This window comes from Microtus ochrogaster, chromosome 7, assembly GCF_000317375.1.
Source record: "Microtus ochrogaster isolate Prairie Vole_2 chromosome 7, MicOch1.0, whole genome shotgun sequence".
NCBI lineage: Eukaryota > Metazoa > Chordata > Mammalia > Rodentia > Cricetidae > Microtus > Microtus ochrogaster.
In genome coordinates, this window is record NC_022014.1 from 24283958 (window position 1) to 24298056 (window position 14099).

The following is a 14099-nucleotide window of genomic DNA, read 5'->3' on the forward strand; positions in this document are numbered from 1 at the left end:
AGTACGGGTACACGCATGCCACAGTGTACTTGTGTGGGTCAGAGAACAATTTGTAGAGTCTATTCTCTCTTTCCACTTTTACATGGATTCTGGGACTAGAACTCAGGCCTCCCTGAGGTTTGCTCAGGAAGAACTTTTAGCTGATGAGCCATCTAGTCAACCTGGGCCTTGAACTCTTGATCCTCTTTGTCTTCATCTCCCAACGGTTGGCATTTCAGGCATGTGCCACCCCATCTGGCACTTGTTCTGTTTCCTACTCTAAAAGTATGCAGTGTGTAAGAACTCACCCAGCCTATGAGATTATCATATAAGCTTTTTTATGTTTAATGAATAATAATAAACAATAAGAACACCTTTTGTGATCCTATAGATTAAACCTGGAGACCTTGAATGACAAGCAAGCACTACCATAGAGCTACATCCCCATCCTATAAGTGCCTTTTGGGGGTTGGGAGTTGAGACAAGGGCTCATGCTGTAGCTCAGGCCAGCTTCAGGTTAGCCCAAGTTACCTACAAACTCAAACCCTAAAGCATCAGAGTTTTAAAACCTAGCTAGAACGAATGAGAGTTGATGAGCCATTGATGGACTAACCCCTGACCTCAGAAAAGGAGGGGCAAGTTGTTCATCTGCAGTCTGTATGTCTACCTAGAAACCCTTCTCCAGCTCAGTGTGGATGAGCAAATAGTCTCCCATCCTTGTGTCTAAACTGGGTTCTCCACACTGATTGGTTAGTGGATTTGACATCTCTTAGTTTCCTCTCAAAAAGCTTGGGGCAGGCTATGTTAAGGAACATTTGTTTCTCCACCCTTCCCATCTTTGTCATCTCTGCAAATACCTCAAAACCTAGACCACGAGGTCACAACCAAGCTATTTACCTTCCTAGAGATTTGTTTTGTTGCTGTTTTCCCTTTTGGTGCTAAGAATTGAATCTGGAACCTTGTCTGTCCAAAACAGGCTTAGCCACTGAGACATACCCTCAAACCCCAGGAGTTCTTTGCTAAGGAGGAAATTAAAAATAATAATGCTAGCCTGAAGGTGTAGTTCAGAGATAGAGTGTTTGCCCTGGGTTTACTCAGTAGCCTGGCAAAAATAAATACATTAAAGTAATGAAGATGCCCATTTATTTGCAGGTGAAGCAAATCATGGAGGAGGCTGTCACCAGGAAGTTTGTGCATGAAGATAGCAGCCACATCATTGCTCTGTGTGGTGAGTCAACACTTTACAGTGGTGGGTCCTAGGCTCAGGACTGAGCATGTGGTCCTGGGACCTGGAAAAGATGAGTCCTCTGGTTTATTACCTCTCGAATATGAGTGTGAGTCCCAATCATCCCGAACACTTCTGAAGTCTGTTTGACCTCCATCCCAGATCTAGTAAATCAGAGCCTTCAGGTTACAAGAAACTGTATATTTTAGTACCTTACGACAATAGTTCCCAAATTTTAGTCACACCTGGAAGTGTGTTAAAACATTCACAACCAAGCCAGGTGGTGGTGGCGTGTGCCTTTAATCCCAGCACTCTGGAGGCAGAGGCAGGCAGATCTCCATGAGTTCGAGGCCAACCTTGTCTACAAGAGCTAGTTCCAGGACAGGGTCCAAAGCTACAGAGAAACCCTGTCTCAGAAAAAACAAAAACAAAAACAAACATTCACAACCACATCATACATGGTGTCCCAAGCCCGTGCTCCTAGCTATTTAAGAGGCTCAAACAGGAAGACTAACAGTTCAGGGCTTTTCTTACCTCTGGAGTATCCAAGGCCAGCCTGGGAAATTTAGTGAGAGACCTTGCCTCAAAAAAACCCAAACAAACAAACAAAAACCATAGAAAGAGATGACTCAGTAGCTAAGAATCCAGGATGGCACAAGCCTCCTTTAATCCTAGCCCTTGAGAAGCCAAAGCAGGTGGATCTCTGTGAGTTCAAGACCAGCTCTGGTCTACAGAGCGAGGTTTAGGACAGCGAGGGGTACACAGAGAAACCCTGTCTCAAAAAACAAAAGCAAAAAAAAAAAACCATAATCCTGAGTTGGGTGGTGGTGGTGTACACCAATAATTCCAACACTTGGGTGGCAGGGGCAGGCAGATCTCTGTGAGTTCAAGGCTAGCCTGGTCTACAAGAGCTAGTTCCAGAACAGGCCCCAAAGCTACGGAGAAACTCTATCTCGGGGGGGGGGGGGGGGAATCCTTGCCCTGAATGCTTTGGTGTTTGAAACCCACTTATATTATCCGTCCTTTCTCACTCTGGGGAAAGATTAGTGCTTTGGGGATGCTTTTATGTGCTTTTTGGCTGCCACATTTTTCTGGTTGCTCCATTGTCCTAATTCCCTATGCACTTGGTTAGAGTCAAAAGAGCATGAACATAGGCAAGGAGGAACAGCCAGAACTTCTGGCTCTAGAACAGAGTTGCATGGTGGGGAGGCATCTGTAACGTGAAATAGATATTTCCCTTTGTATGAAAAAGCTTATATCTACATAGAGTTTTCTTTGATTTCCAGAAATTTGGCCATCCTCTAACACCCTCTAAAGGAGAGGAGGGTACCAGAGCCTAGCATGTCTTAGCTCATACTCAGAAGAGATGCTTTATTTTTTATTATTGTTATTGTTGTCATTACATCATATTTATTCCATGTGGTCTATGCATGTACACATGTGCACTGCGGCACACCTATGGAGTTCAGAGGACAGTTGCTGGGAGTCTGATCTCTTCCCACTGTGTGGGTCCTGGGGACCCACAGGTCGTCAGGCTTAGCCTCAAACACCTCTGAGCCTTCTTCCTGGCCCTGCTTTTGGCTGCAGTGAGACAAGGCTGACCTTCCCATAAGTGCAGCAACACTCCAGAAAATACTGTCTAAGCAGCAGAATGGCAAGAGTAAGATAGACAGTCTCTGCCTCAGGACCATACATTCTGCTGAGAGAGAGAAAGACAGGAAAAAAATGTATGGAAAGATTTGATAATACGTAACGACAAGTCCTGTGGAGAAGAATAAACTAGTTACAGAGGGTGACTGGGAAAGGAAGTCAGTGAGCAGAGGCTGTGACACAAGGCTGTGAAAACGACTGTTCCAATACTAAAGCCATCATAGACAAGTGGTGTGTTCTCTCTCTCTCTCTTTCCGTTCTTCCCTCTTTTCCCTCTCTTCCTCTGTCTATCCTTGGCTAACCTTAAACACACTGAGTCTCTTGACCTTCCACCTTAGCCTCTCAATTACTGTACCATAAGCATGCGCTGCCCTGCCAGGCCCACCTTGGACTAGTGTTACCTCCAGTAAGCTCTTTTAAAGCTAGAGCAGTGGTGTCCACCTCAAATCTTCATGGGGATTGAGTTTACATCTGTTAATGTACTTAGACTTGCAAGAGCAGAAAATGGGTTTTCTTCTCTTTTGAGTGTCAAGGCTAGGTCTGAATTTGCTGCTGCTTCATCATAGAACCCAAGACCTGGGAAAAGAAAAAGAAGGTCTCCAGTGTCAGGATTATTAGCCTAAGAAGCATATTAGAATTCTGGCTTAGTGCTAGGCTTTGTCAGTGCACACAGTGTAGAAAGCTAACACATAGTGAGAACAGCTTGTGCATGGGTGCCCCGTGTGGGTAGCCAGGGAGAATGAAGGAAGGAGGCTGGAGGGAGGCCAGCAGCAGAAAAGCGTTAAGTATCCCACATTCAGCTGTCGAGGTGAGAAGCACCTGGCAGCTCTCCTGCAGCTGGCCTGGGATTCCCAGCCCCCTGGGAGCTCTGGGCCTCCTGTCTAAGGCTCTGAGCTCTTTCATCAGGCCAGAAGATCACACTCCGAGAGAATGGTTTTGCTTTGAACCATTTTGATTATTGTAGTAGACAAAGCCTTCAGGTTTCCAGGGTTTTAAACTGGGTCCAGGAGGAGGGGCGTGTTCTGCTGGTCTTCCAAGATTCCCAAGAGTCACTGTTGCAAACATAAAGGCCACAGGATCAGACAAAAAGCTTGCGAGTGAAGCCACCCAGATGTAAGGCAGCAGGCAGTGTCAGGGACTGAAGTGACCCAGATGGCACTTAGGGCACTTTCTCCACATGAAGAGTGTCAGCCCTGACTGAGTTGCCAGAGGAATTCAGGCCCAGGCTTCTCACAGCCTCTTGCAATTCTGGGATCTTGTATGTGTTGGTGAGTATGTTAGCATGTTTGTGGTGTGTGTGGTTGTTTGTAGGTGTGGGTATGTGTGGAGGCTAGAGGTCAACCTCAGATGTTGTCCTCAGGACATCCACCTTCTTTGTGGGGACAGGGTCTCTTCCCTGATAAAGCTAAGTTGGCTGGCCAGCAGTCCCTGGATGGAACCAACTCCTTCCTCTCTTGGGGTGTGTGTGTGTGTGTGTGTGTGTGTGTGTGTGTGTGTGTGTGTGTGTGTGTGTTTATTTGTGCATTCATGCATGCATATATGTGAGGGGTTTGTTGTTGCTCTTATTTTTTGAGGTAGGCCTCGCTATGTAGCCCTAACTGTCATGAAACTCACAATGAAGACCAAGCTGGCCTCAAACTCTGAGGGGTTCTCTTCCTGCCTCTACCTCCCAAGTGCTGGGGTGAAAGGCATGGACCACCACACCCATCTCACTTAGTGACTGTTTATGAAACTCAAGACAGTAGCTCAAACAACAGCTTTTAAAATCAAATAATTCTGAGCTGGTGGTGGTGCACACCTTTAATCTCAGCACTCCAGAGGCAGAGGTAGGAGGATCTCTGTGAGTTCAAGGCCAGTCTGGTCTACAGAGCAAGTTTCAGGACAGCCAGGACTACACAAAAAAACCACCATGTCTCGGGGGGGGGGGGGTTGAAGAGTTTAAGTTCTGGATGAAAGATGGCTTAGTGGGTAAAACTGCTTGTTGTCAAACCCTGTGACCTGAGTTTTATCCACAGAACAACCCACATGGTAGAAAGAAAGAAATGACCTCCTGGCCCCACATGGTGGAAAGTGAGTGCACTGTGTGTCCACACACAAACACACCCACTGAATAAGTGTTTTAAGACATTTTAAAGAAAAAAATGAAAAAAGTTTAAGAGTTCAAGGTCACCCTCATTGATGCAGTGTTAGAGGCCAGCTCCAGGAGACCCCATTTAACAGACTCACTGCCGGGCCGGAGCTCCGTGGAGAATACTTGCTTAGCATGCCTGAGGTTCTGGCTCCAGTCTCTAGTTGAATCAGATTAATGCTAAGTATTTTTTTCTGTAGCTTTGTGAACATTCTTCCACCTCCCAGTCTCAACCCCCTTGGACTGGTATATCCTGCCACCTCCTCCATGGTGGGAGGAGGGTGCTTTTAGCATGAACTATAGACAGAGCCCTCTGAGTCAGCATTAAACAGCAAATTATCTCAGGTATGCCCTTGAACCTTGCATCTGAAATAATAACACATGTGCCTATGAATACTTATTCTCTTGTCATCGAGAGATTTAGGGTAATTGAGGCATCAACCCACTAAGCTATGTTCCTCTGAGCCTGACCTCCCCCTACAGTATCTTTCTACTTCCTCTGTTCTAGTTGGTTACTGGGATTGTGGGGCAAGGCCTCACTGCGTATCCCTGGCTGGCCTGAAACTTACTATATAGACCAGGCTAACCTTGGACTCACAGAGACAGGGGATTGAACCCAGATACTGAGGCAGGCTAGACAAGCACCTACCACAGAGCTATACCCTCCCCCCTGTGGATCTTAACCTTATACGACTGAGAGAGGAGTCTGGCTTTGAAGAGTAGTTCTCAGACTCAGTGTATCTTCTCACACCATCACCAGCTGCTAGGTATTATGGGTGGGGCCTGGGCCAGCCCTGTCTCCTCAGATTTCTTGGGCCAACCTCAGGGTTGCTTGAGGCTGAAGCTAAGCTGTAGTGGGAGGTGGGGGTAGAGCCTGGAACTGGGAATAACGTGGGGCTTTATTAACCAGCTCCCTGTTGCTAAGCAGCTTTCATTAGCCAGTTAGGTCTCCCCTGCAGTGAGCTTCTTCAGGGAACGGCAGAGAGATACTAACTAATAAGCTGGGAGAGCAGCAGGTGCTGCAGGAGGTTGCATCCCACCTGGGAGATTGCAGCCAGAGCTCTTTCTGCACAGAGTGACTCAGACTCCAGGCAGTTGCTAGCCTGGCTCTCTTCAGCAAAAGGAACTACTTCCCTCTTGCATCCAGTGACTAGCTTATTCTCAGACTATCTAACTTTTGCTTTCCATCCAGAAACGAACAAGTCAGGTAGCTTTTCACTATGGTCAGGTAGGAAGGCAGATGTCCAGAGCAACTGGTTTCCCTCCCCCTGTGCTAGGGCATAGCCAAGGACACTTATGCAGTTTGGTCCGTTGCTGTCTCTGGAGTCAGACAGACCAAGGTTTGCATGCTGGTTGTGTCTAACCCATAGTTACTCGGTTTCATCTCTGAGCCAACCTGCAGAAGGTAGATTTGAGCACTGGAATAGCTACTCGGGGCTAGAGGTGGGTGGTTAGCTCAGTGGTTAAACTCGAGATAAAAAAAAAAAAAAACAAAAAAGAGCCACGCAGGGAACGCATGTAACATGGTGTTCAGGGGCACCTTATTCTTGAACGGTCTCTGGAAACCCTCCTCAGACATACCCTAGGAGTCCATCTAGAAATCCATGTTTCTGGCAACCTGGGACATCTAGACAGTTGAGAAAATCTGAAATCTGGGAACTCAGGGATTTGGGTCATATTAAGTAATCGTTATTAGGGCTGGACATTATGATGCACACCTATGACCCTAGCACCCGGCTGGGGACAGTAGAAACAGGGACTGCTGATGGAGGAAGGTCATTGGTTAATTAAATAAAGAAGCTGCTTGCCCTGATAGGTTAAAACATAGGTGGGAGGAGTAAACAGAACAGAACGCTGGGAGGAAAGTAAACAGAACAGAACGCTAGGAGGAAGAGGAAGTGAGCTCAGACTCGACAGCTCTCCTCTCAGGGGCAGGCACCTCAGAGAGACACGATGCTCCACTCTTGCGGACAGAGGTGAGAGCTCTGCTCTCTGAGGCACGCGATGAAGCTCCGACCCAGGATGGACGTAGGCTAGAATTTCCCTGGTAAACCACCTTGTGGGCTACAGCAGATTATTAGAGATGGGCTAGTCCAGGTGCGAGAGTTAGCCTAAAAAGAAGCTAGACAGAAATGGGCCAAGCAGTGATTAAAAGAATACAGTTTCCGTGTAATTATTTAGGGGCATAAGCTAGCAGGCTGCCTGGGGTGCTGGGGACGCAGCCCCGCCGCTCTTATTCAACAGACTGCTACAAGTTCGAGGCCATCCCAGTCAACGTAAGTTCTAGGCTAGCCGGGGTAACACTGGCTCCAAAAAGAAAGAGAAAAGGTGTTTATTATTGTAGGCTAAATAAAGGCATATGTACATGGGTCAAGAGTCTAGAAGTTACCTTAAATAATCCAAAGATCGGAAAAAATTGTTTGTTTATGGTTTAGCCAAAGCAAAATTTGGCTGTGGCCTGTTAATTATTAAATGGGCAATGGGTATATGGGGGATTGTTATTCCATCCTCCTGACTTTTGTACATGCTTGAAACCTCCCTCAACAAATTGATTTTCTAAAGAGAAGGATAAGCTGGCATGTGCAGCTCAGTGTTTGAACCCACATCTGTCCTGGTCCAAAGTCTGTGTTGCACTGAGGTTGGTTGGTGTGCCCAGGGGCGGGGATGGTACCCAGGAGTGGAATCAGGAGGAATTTGGATCGGGACACTTTAGAGAAGTTGCCTTTGTAGGGTCACAGCTAAAGTCATCTGACCGGGAGATGATGGGTCTCTTGCCAGCCTTTGTGCATGGAGGAAGAGGCCATCTCTCATCTACTTCACCCAGAAGCTACAGTATCCCTGCAGGTCAGAGAAAATGAGTGCTTGTGGCTGATTTCCCTCCCGTAGTTCCAGAATGAAACCAGTCCTTTCTCCTTCACACCAGAGTCCATAAGGGAATGTCGCTTTCTTCTTTGGGGAGTTGAGCAAAGCTGAAAGCAGCCAGGGTTGAAGTCAGTACCACCTTGCGAGGTGAGTGAAAATGTGTCCCAAATACAGTGGGAATATTCACTGTGAGTGCAGGCAGCCATTACCAAACCCGGGGTAGAAGTAGGAAGTCAGAGATACAGGAAGTAAGGAGAAGAGAGGTCCATGGTGCCTGGAGAAGCCTTTCTCCTCCTCCTATTTCATGGGCTGCAAAACTCTAACTTCTGACAGCTCCAAAATTCCACTACGAAGAGCCTCCCCTCTCTCCTCCCTCCCCTTCCAGCCAGGCAGCTCCACTTATACCCCACTGTTCACAGGCCTGAACAAGTAGCCCTAAAACTTTGCCCTAAGTGTTGCTGCCACAGCCCCCAGGACCAAATTGAACCACCTGTGGATGACTGCTCTACCCACACTTTTCCACCCTCGGATTCTCATGACAACTACAACCCAACTCTCCCACTGTGCAGATGGCATTAGGGAGAAAGGTGAAACTGAGCCAAAGGTGGTGTGCCAGCTACTCACCAAACTCGCCTTCCCATCCTCAACTCCTCCTGGTCCTTAGGCCGCTTCCTGCCATGCTGTGTAACTGTGAGTGCTACCCCCCCACCCCTCCCTAGCTCCAAGTGCACTAGCCACTGAGAGCCGTTTAGTACATCCCACAGATGCCAGGACTTTCATCTGCTGAGCAGAGCTGTGCCTGCGGCTATGTATGCACCTGAGACATGACGTAGACTGGTAGACCTTCCTGGCATCCTTCCTGTTTGTGAGGCCTCTTTCCCAGCCACTGACATAGTTTCCGTCATTTTTGTGAGCTCCTGAGATAGTCAGGCTAGTCATATCACTTAGTGTTGTCTCCCTGGCTCCTGCCAAGTTCAGGTTCCCCGCTGCTGCCCTAGCAAGTGCTGGCTAAGTGTGAGGAAGCAAACCATTTGGAGCTGGTAAAAGAGTGGGTACTATGGACTGACCGGCCATTCTGGGGTTGATTTTTTTTTCCCAGCCTGGAGCAGGCCTCCAGCATCACCTCATTTGGGGAACCCTTGGTGATCACCTGTTCATCATCATCATCATCATCATCTTGGACTGTTAATGTATTTGTCCGCTAATGAAAGCCAGGCTATGAGCAGAGCCCTCTGTAGCTTACTCCTTCCCTGCACCGTTCACCACCTCCTACACAGGGCACCTTTGATTGTGTGTGTGTCCATCTAGAGGGCTTTTGTTATTATTTTTAAATCCTGAGAGTGATGTGAGCTAAACATGGTGGTACACACCTATAATCTCAGCACTTGGGAAGTAGAAGCAAGGGGGGGGGGTCAGAAGTTCGAGGACATTTAGGCTACCTCAGAACAAAAGTATGTGACCTTTGCCCACCCCTTTGACTCACATTGAAACTCACTTCTGTAGCCCAGGCTGGCCTTGAGTTTGTGTCAGTTGTCCTGCCTCTGCCTCCCAAGTGCTAGACAAGATAGGCATGGGCCACCACACCTGGCTCCACCCCCCTTTTGTGATCAAAAGGTGCCATGCAATGAGACCGCCTTGCACCTTGCTTTTGGAATTTTCCCATTAGTTCCTAGAGAACCTGTCGTTGTTTCTTAGAGCTGCACACTGCTCTCCTGTGTGAACAAACAGTATTTACTTAGCCTGACCCCTCTTGATGGACACTTGGGTGGCTTCCAGTTCTTTGCTGTTATAACTACCTTTACCCTTACATCAGTAGGAAAAACTCCGGAAGAGGGATTGCTGAGTCAAAGGTTATCTGTACCTTTGATGGAAAGTTCCAAATTGCTACATAGGAATGACTTCTAACTCCTGCCCCACCAGCAACATAGTAGCAATATAGCTAGCTTCCAGTATCCCTTTATCTTTGTAGTCACCCTCCCACCCGACCCAGCAGGTCTCCATTCTGCATTACAGCCCGGGCAAGGTAAACTTTCTACCCTCCTGCCCTAGTCTCCCGGGCAGCAGGATTACAGGCTGGTGCCACCAGATCTGACCCAATGTTTCCACTCTGTAAATGGCCACTTGCAATGGTTAAATGGGTATGTGGTGGTTGAGACCAAGACCAGTAGGCTCCATTAGCACTATGCTGTCCAGCCCCAGGGAGCATTTTCTAAGCTCCATAACTTTTAAGGACCTGAGGAGCTTCTCAGGCTGGTCCAGCCTGTTGGTCCTTAGCTTTCCTTAGGACAGTATCAGAGTTCAGTGAGTGTTCACAGCAAGACGCTAGAGTTAAATTTAGTTGTACTTCTGCTCTCTCCAAGCTTTGCTCAGTTTGACAGGATGGATGACAATTGAGAAGGCTCTCTGGGATCATCTGACCAGACTCTAAAAGCCGCCGGAGATGAAGCTAGTGAGAGGGTCATGCCTGTCAAGTCACAGCTCCTTCTCTAATTCTGTTTGTGTCCTTTTATTTTTTTAATTTTGTATGCCCCCCCTTAGATTTTTTCGTTTTTTATTTTCTATTTTTGTTTTAATTTATTTGTCCAAGCCTTTCTATCTTGGGATTTATTGACTAGTACATGCGTTTCTCAAATGAAATGAGCCAAAAGATGCTAGGGCTGTCACCTTATGGTATATCCACATGGTGCTAGGATTCCCTGAGACAAAGCGCCCTGAAGCCTCCATGGCTGAATGCCCAGAGCTCAGACAGCTCACTTTGCAGGGGGACCGCCTTGCAGCTTAGTACTTTAGTCCTGTGATGATCTGTATGACCCCTACAACAGGGACAGGTTTCAGGCAGTGAGGACCTGGAGTTGCCTGATGTCCTTGGGCATGAGGTCACACAGGTCTTTATCTTTGCCCCAGGGGGATGGGGCTCCACAGTGTCCTACTCAGTCTGTCTGTAAAAGGCCTTCCCTGGGGAGCAAATTCAGAACAAGGTAGAATCTAGTTTGACTTTTAACCAACTCAAAAGTGTCAGAGTATGGGGTCAGCAGAATGACTCAGCAGGTAAATATGTGCGCTTCCTAGTCTGATTGTGACTAGTGCAAGTTGTTCTCCGACACATTAAATAAGTATAAAAGGAATAGGTTTTGTTTTCTTTTATTTTCTTTTTTAGAGATAGGGTCTTACTACTTAGCCCTGGCTGACCATGGAACTCACTACGTAGACCAGGTTGGCCTTGAATCTGAGATTTTGCCTGCCCTGGCCTCTCGAATGCTGGGATTAAAGACTGTCACCTTGCTGGACTAAATAAACAAATAAATAAACTTAACAACTAGAGCAAAGATCCTTAATCCTTTTGGAGTCTGGACCCTCTTTTAGAAGCTGAAAGTCATTGATTCCATACCCGAAGCATAGGGGCACTTAAGCATTGTAAGACAAACCAGAAATTTACATTCAAATTATACATAATTTCAATGCATTTTTGGAGCCCAAGAAGCCTCTCCACAAGCCCCTTCAGGCAATAGTTCTCTGTTTTAATCACTATTATTTTGCCTTCATGCTGCACATAATCACGTTTTCATCTCTGCTGTGGGAATGGGGAAGGGTTCTCTAGTTTCGGCAATCATTGATGAGGGAGCATATGGAACTAGGCCAAGAACACCTGGCCTCACAGGTCCCTGAAGACTGTCAGGGTGAGAGGGATTCCTCCTTCCCCAGACATGGCTTGGCAGTTTGCCTGAGTTTCCCAGAAGGAATTCAGGAGCCACAGTGCAAACCAGGCGATGGGCGTTCTGTTTGGGCTTCCCTCAGCAATCCCTCCTTGTGCTAATTGCTGAGCTCTGCTTCTGCTGGCTCTCAGGAGAACTTGTTCCTGTGCTGAAAGGCTGCTGGCAGGGCGGGCGATGCCTAATGGGGTGGCCACTCCCCAGCTCCCAGCCTGGCTGTGTTTGCAGTGGCTTGGGGAAGGTGGGAAGGCTAATAACTCATTATCCTCACAATTAGTAGCATCACTGGGGCACATGACTTCCTGCTGGACTGATGTTATCTGCTGCCACTGTGGCGTATTCAACATCAGGAAGTGGTGACTAGCCTCCCACAAACACAGATCTGTAGCTGCGGCAGCCCCAGATTGAAAGACTGAGGCTGGAAACACTCACCTGGACACCTCAGGGCCACACGATCCCAGAGAGCATGGTTAGCCGTGAGGTGGAGCACGTGAACACTTAAGCCAGAGATTTCCTGTATGCTTGATACTTAAGTGACACCATGTCTCCATACACATGTGCACAGATGTTGGACCACCCTGGGAAAGAAAAGATGTGCTTCTAAAACAAAGGCCTCCAAGGCTGGAGCAAGAAGTCTGCCCATTTCCAACCCCTGGGGTATTGTCAGTGAGCCAGCAGAAGCCCGCAGGGCCCCCTCCCTTCTTGACTTCAGTCCAATAGAAAGACAAACAAAAATCCTTTTTTTTTTTTTTTTTTTTTTTGGTTTTTTCGAGAAGGGTTTCCCTGCCCTGGAACTGCTCTTGTAGACCAGGCTGGTCTCGAACTCACAGAGATCCGCCTGCCTCTGCCTCCCGAGTGCTGGGATTAAAGGCGTGTGCCACCACCGCCCGGCACAAAAATCCTTTATAGGAAAACAGTAACTGCCTATTAGCTGCTTAAATGAAGATAGAAAAACAGGTGGAAAATATCAATTTGAGAAGTAATTATTTGCCACACATGGTGCGTGCCTGGAATCCCAGCACTTGGGCAGTGGAGGCAGGAAGATCTCAGAGTTCAAAGCCAGACTCTGCTTACCTTAGCAAATTTGAGAAAAATCTGGGCTTCATGAGACTTTGCCTTTAAAATAAATTAGTAGTTATTTCCTGAGTCCAAGTTTTAGGTCCTGATTGTGCTAATCAAAACAATCTTGGGAGTCAGGCGGTGGTGGCGCACACCTTTAATCCAGCACTTGGGAGGCAGAGGCAGGGAGATCTCTGTGAGACCAGTCTGATCCACAGAGTGAGTTCCAGGACAGGCTCCAAAAGCTACAGAAAAACCCCGTCTCCAAAAACAAACAAACAAACAAAAAACAAACCAAATCAATCTTGGGGCAGGATAGATGGCTCTGACAGCTAGACAGCTAGGAGCACTTGATGTGCAGGCAGGAGGAGCAGAGTGTGGATCCCAGCACTGATGTAACTAGCCAGGCATTCCGAGTGTGCTTGTGGCCCGTCTCTAAGACAGTGGAGGCAGGAGGACAGCTTTCAGCCTAGTCTAGTATCTTAGTTAAGGTTTCTGTTGCTGTGAAGATACACTATGGCCATGGAAACTCTTATAAAGGAAAACATTTAATTGAGGGCTGGCTTACAGTTCAGAGGTTTCGTCTATTGTCATGTTGGGAAGCATGGCAGCATGCAGGTAGACATGGTGCTGGAGAATTAGCTGAGAAACAGCAGGAAGAGAGAGGGACACTGGCCTGGCTTGAGCATCTGAAACCTCAAAGCCTGCCCCCAGCGTCACACTTCCTCCAACAAGACCACACCTCCTAATAGTGCCACGCCCTGTGAGTCTGTGGGGGCCATTTTCATTCAAACCAGCACTTCTAGAAAACATAAGCCTTGAGTTCAGGGAGAAACTGTGTCTCAGAGGAATAGGTGAAGAGTGATGGAGGAGGGCATCCATCTTCCACTTAGGGCTTCAACACAGGTGTACATGCTTAAGCTAAATAACTGAAAAGAAAACCTGGACAGAGCCCCAGTTTCCCCATCAAAGAAAACATCACTTTTACCCACCTATGGGGCAACCCGTGGTCCTCACATGCATCCAGGTCCTACCACCCTGGCTCTTACTGGCTATCGAACAACCTTTGAACAGGGAGGGTGAGGAGTCAGGAACAGACATGGGCTTGTGCCTCCCCATAGTCAGATCGTGGGTAAGGGGGTGGTTTCACATGACATCTCGTGTCATCACGCCAGTCCTAAGAAGTCTACCCCATTGCACAGGTGACAAAGCGGGGGCTTAGAGCATGAAGTCAGTTACCAGGTTTCCCAGAAGCATGGAGTCACTATGCCAATCTTAGACCCTAGGCTGTCTACCTCTCTGTCCCCAGTACTGCTTAGTTTGGCTTCAGTAATGACCAGGCACTGTCTACCACACATGTGCGCCACTGTTTTTAGAATCTGTACATACCAAGGCCAGCTCTTTACTTTTCTGTGCCAAGCCTTCTTTCCTTCCTGTGGGGTCTAAGTAGTAAGCAGGATCCAGAGGGAGAGATTAAGCATGGTGC

General features: G+C 47.6%; 1 protein-coding gene across 2 annotated transcripts in view; it reads left to right on the plus strand.

Annotated features, from left to right (window-relative positions):
* Positions 1 to 14099, plus strand: part of Sgsm2 (small G protein signaling modulator 2) — a 39958-nt gene that overhangs the window by 4463 nt on the left and 21396 nt on the right. For both annotated transcript variants that reach the window (XM_005349564.2, XM_005349565.2), the window contains exon 2: positions 1132 to 1207. In XM_005349564.2, the coding sequence (XP_005349621.1) occupies positions 1132 to 1207 (76 nt within the window). The remainder of the gene's footprint in view (positions 1 to 1131; positions 1208 to 14099) is intronic.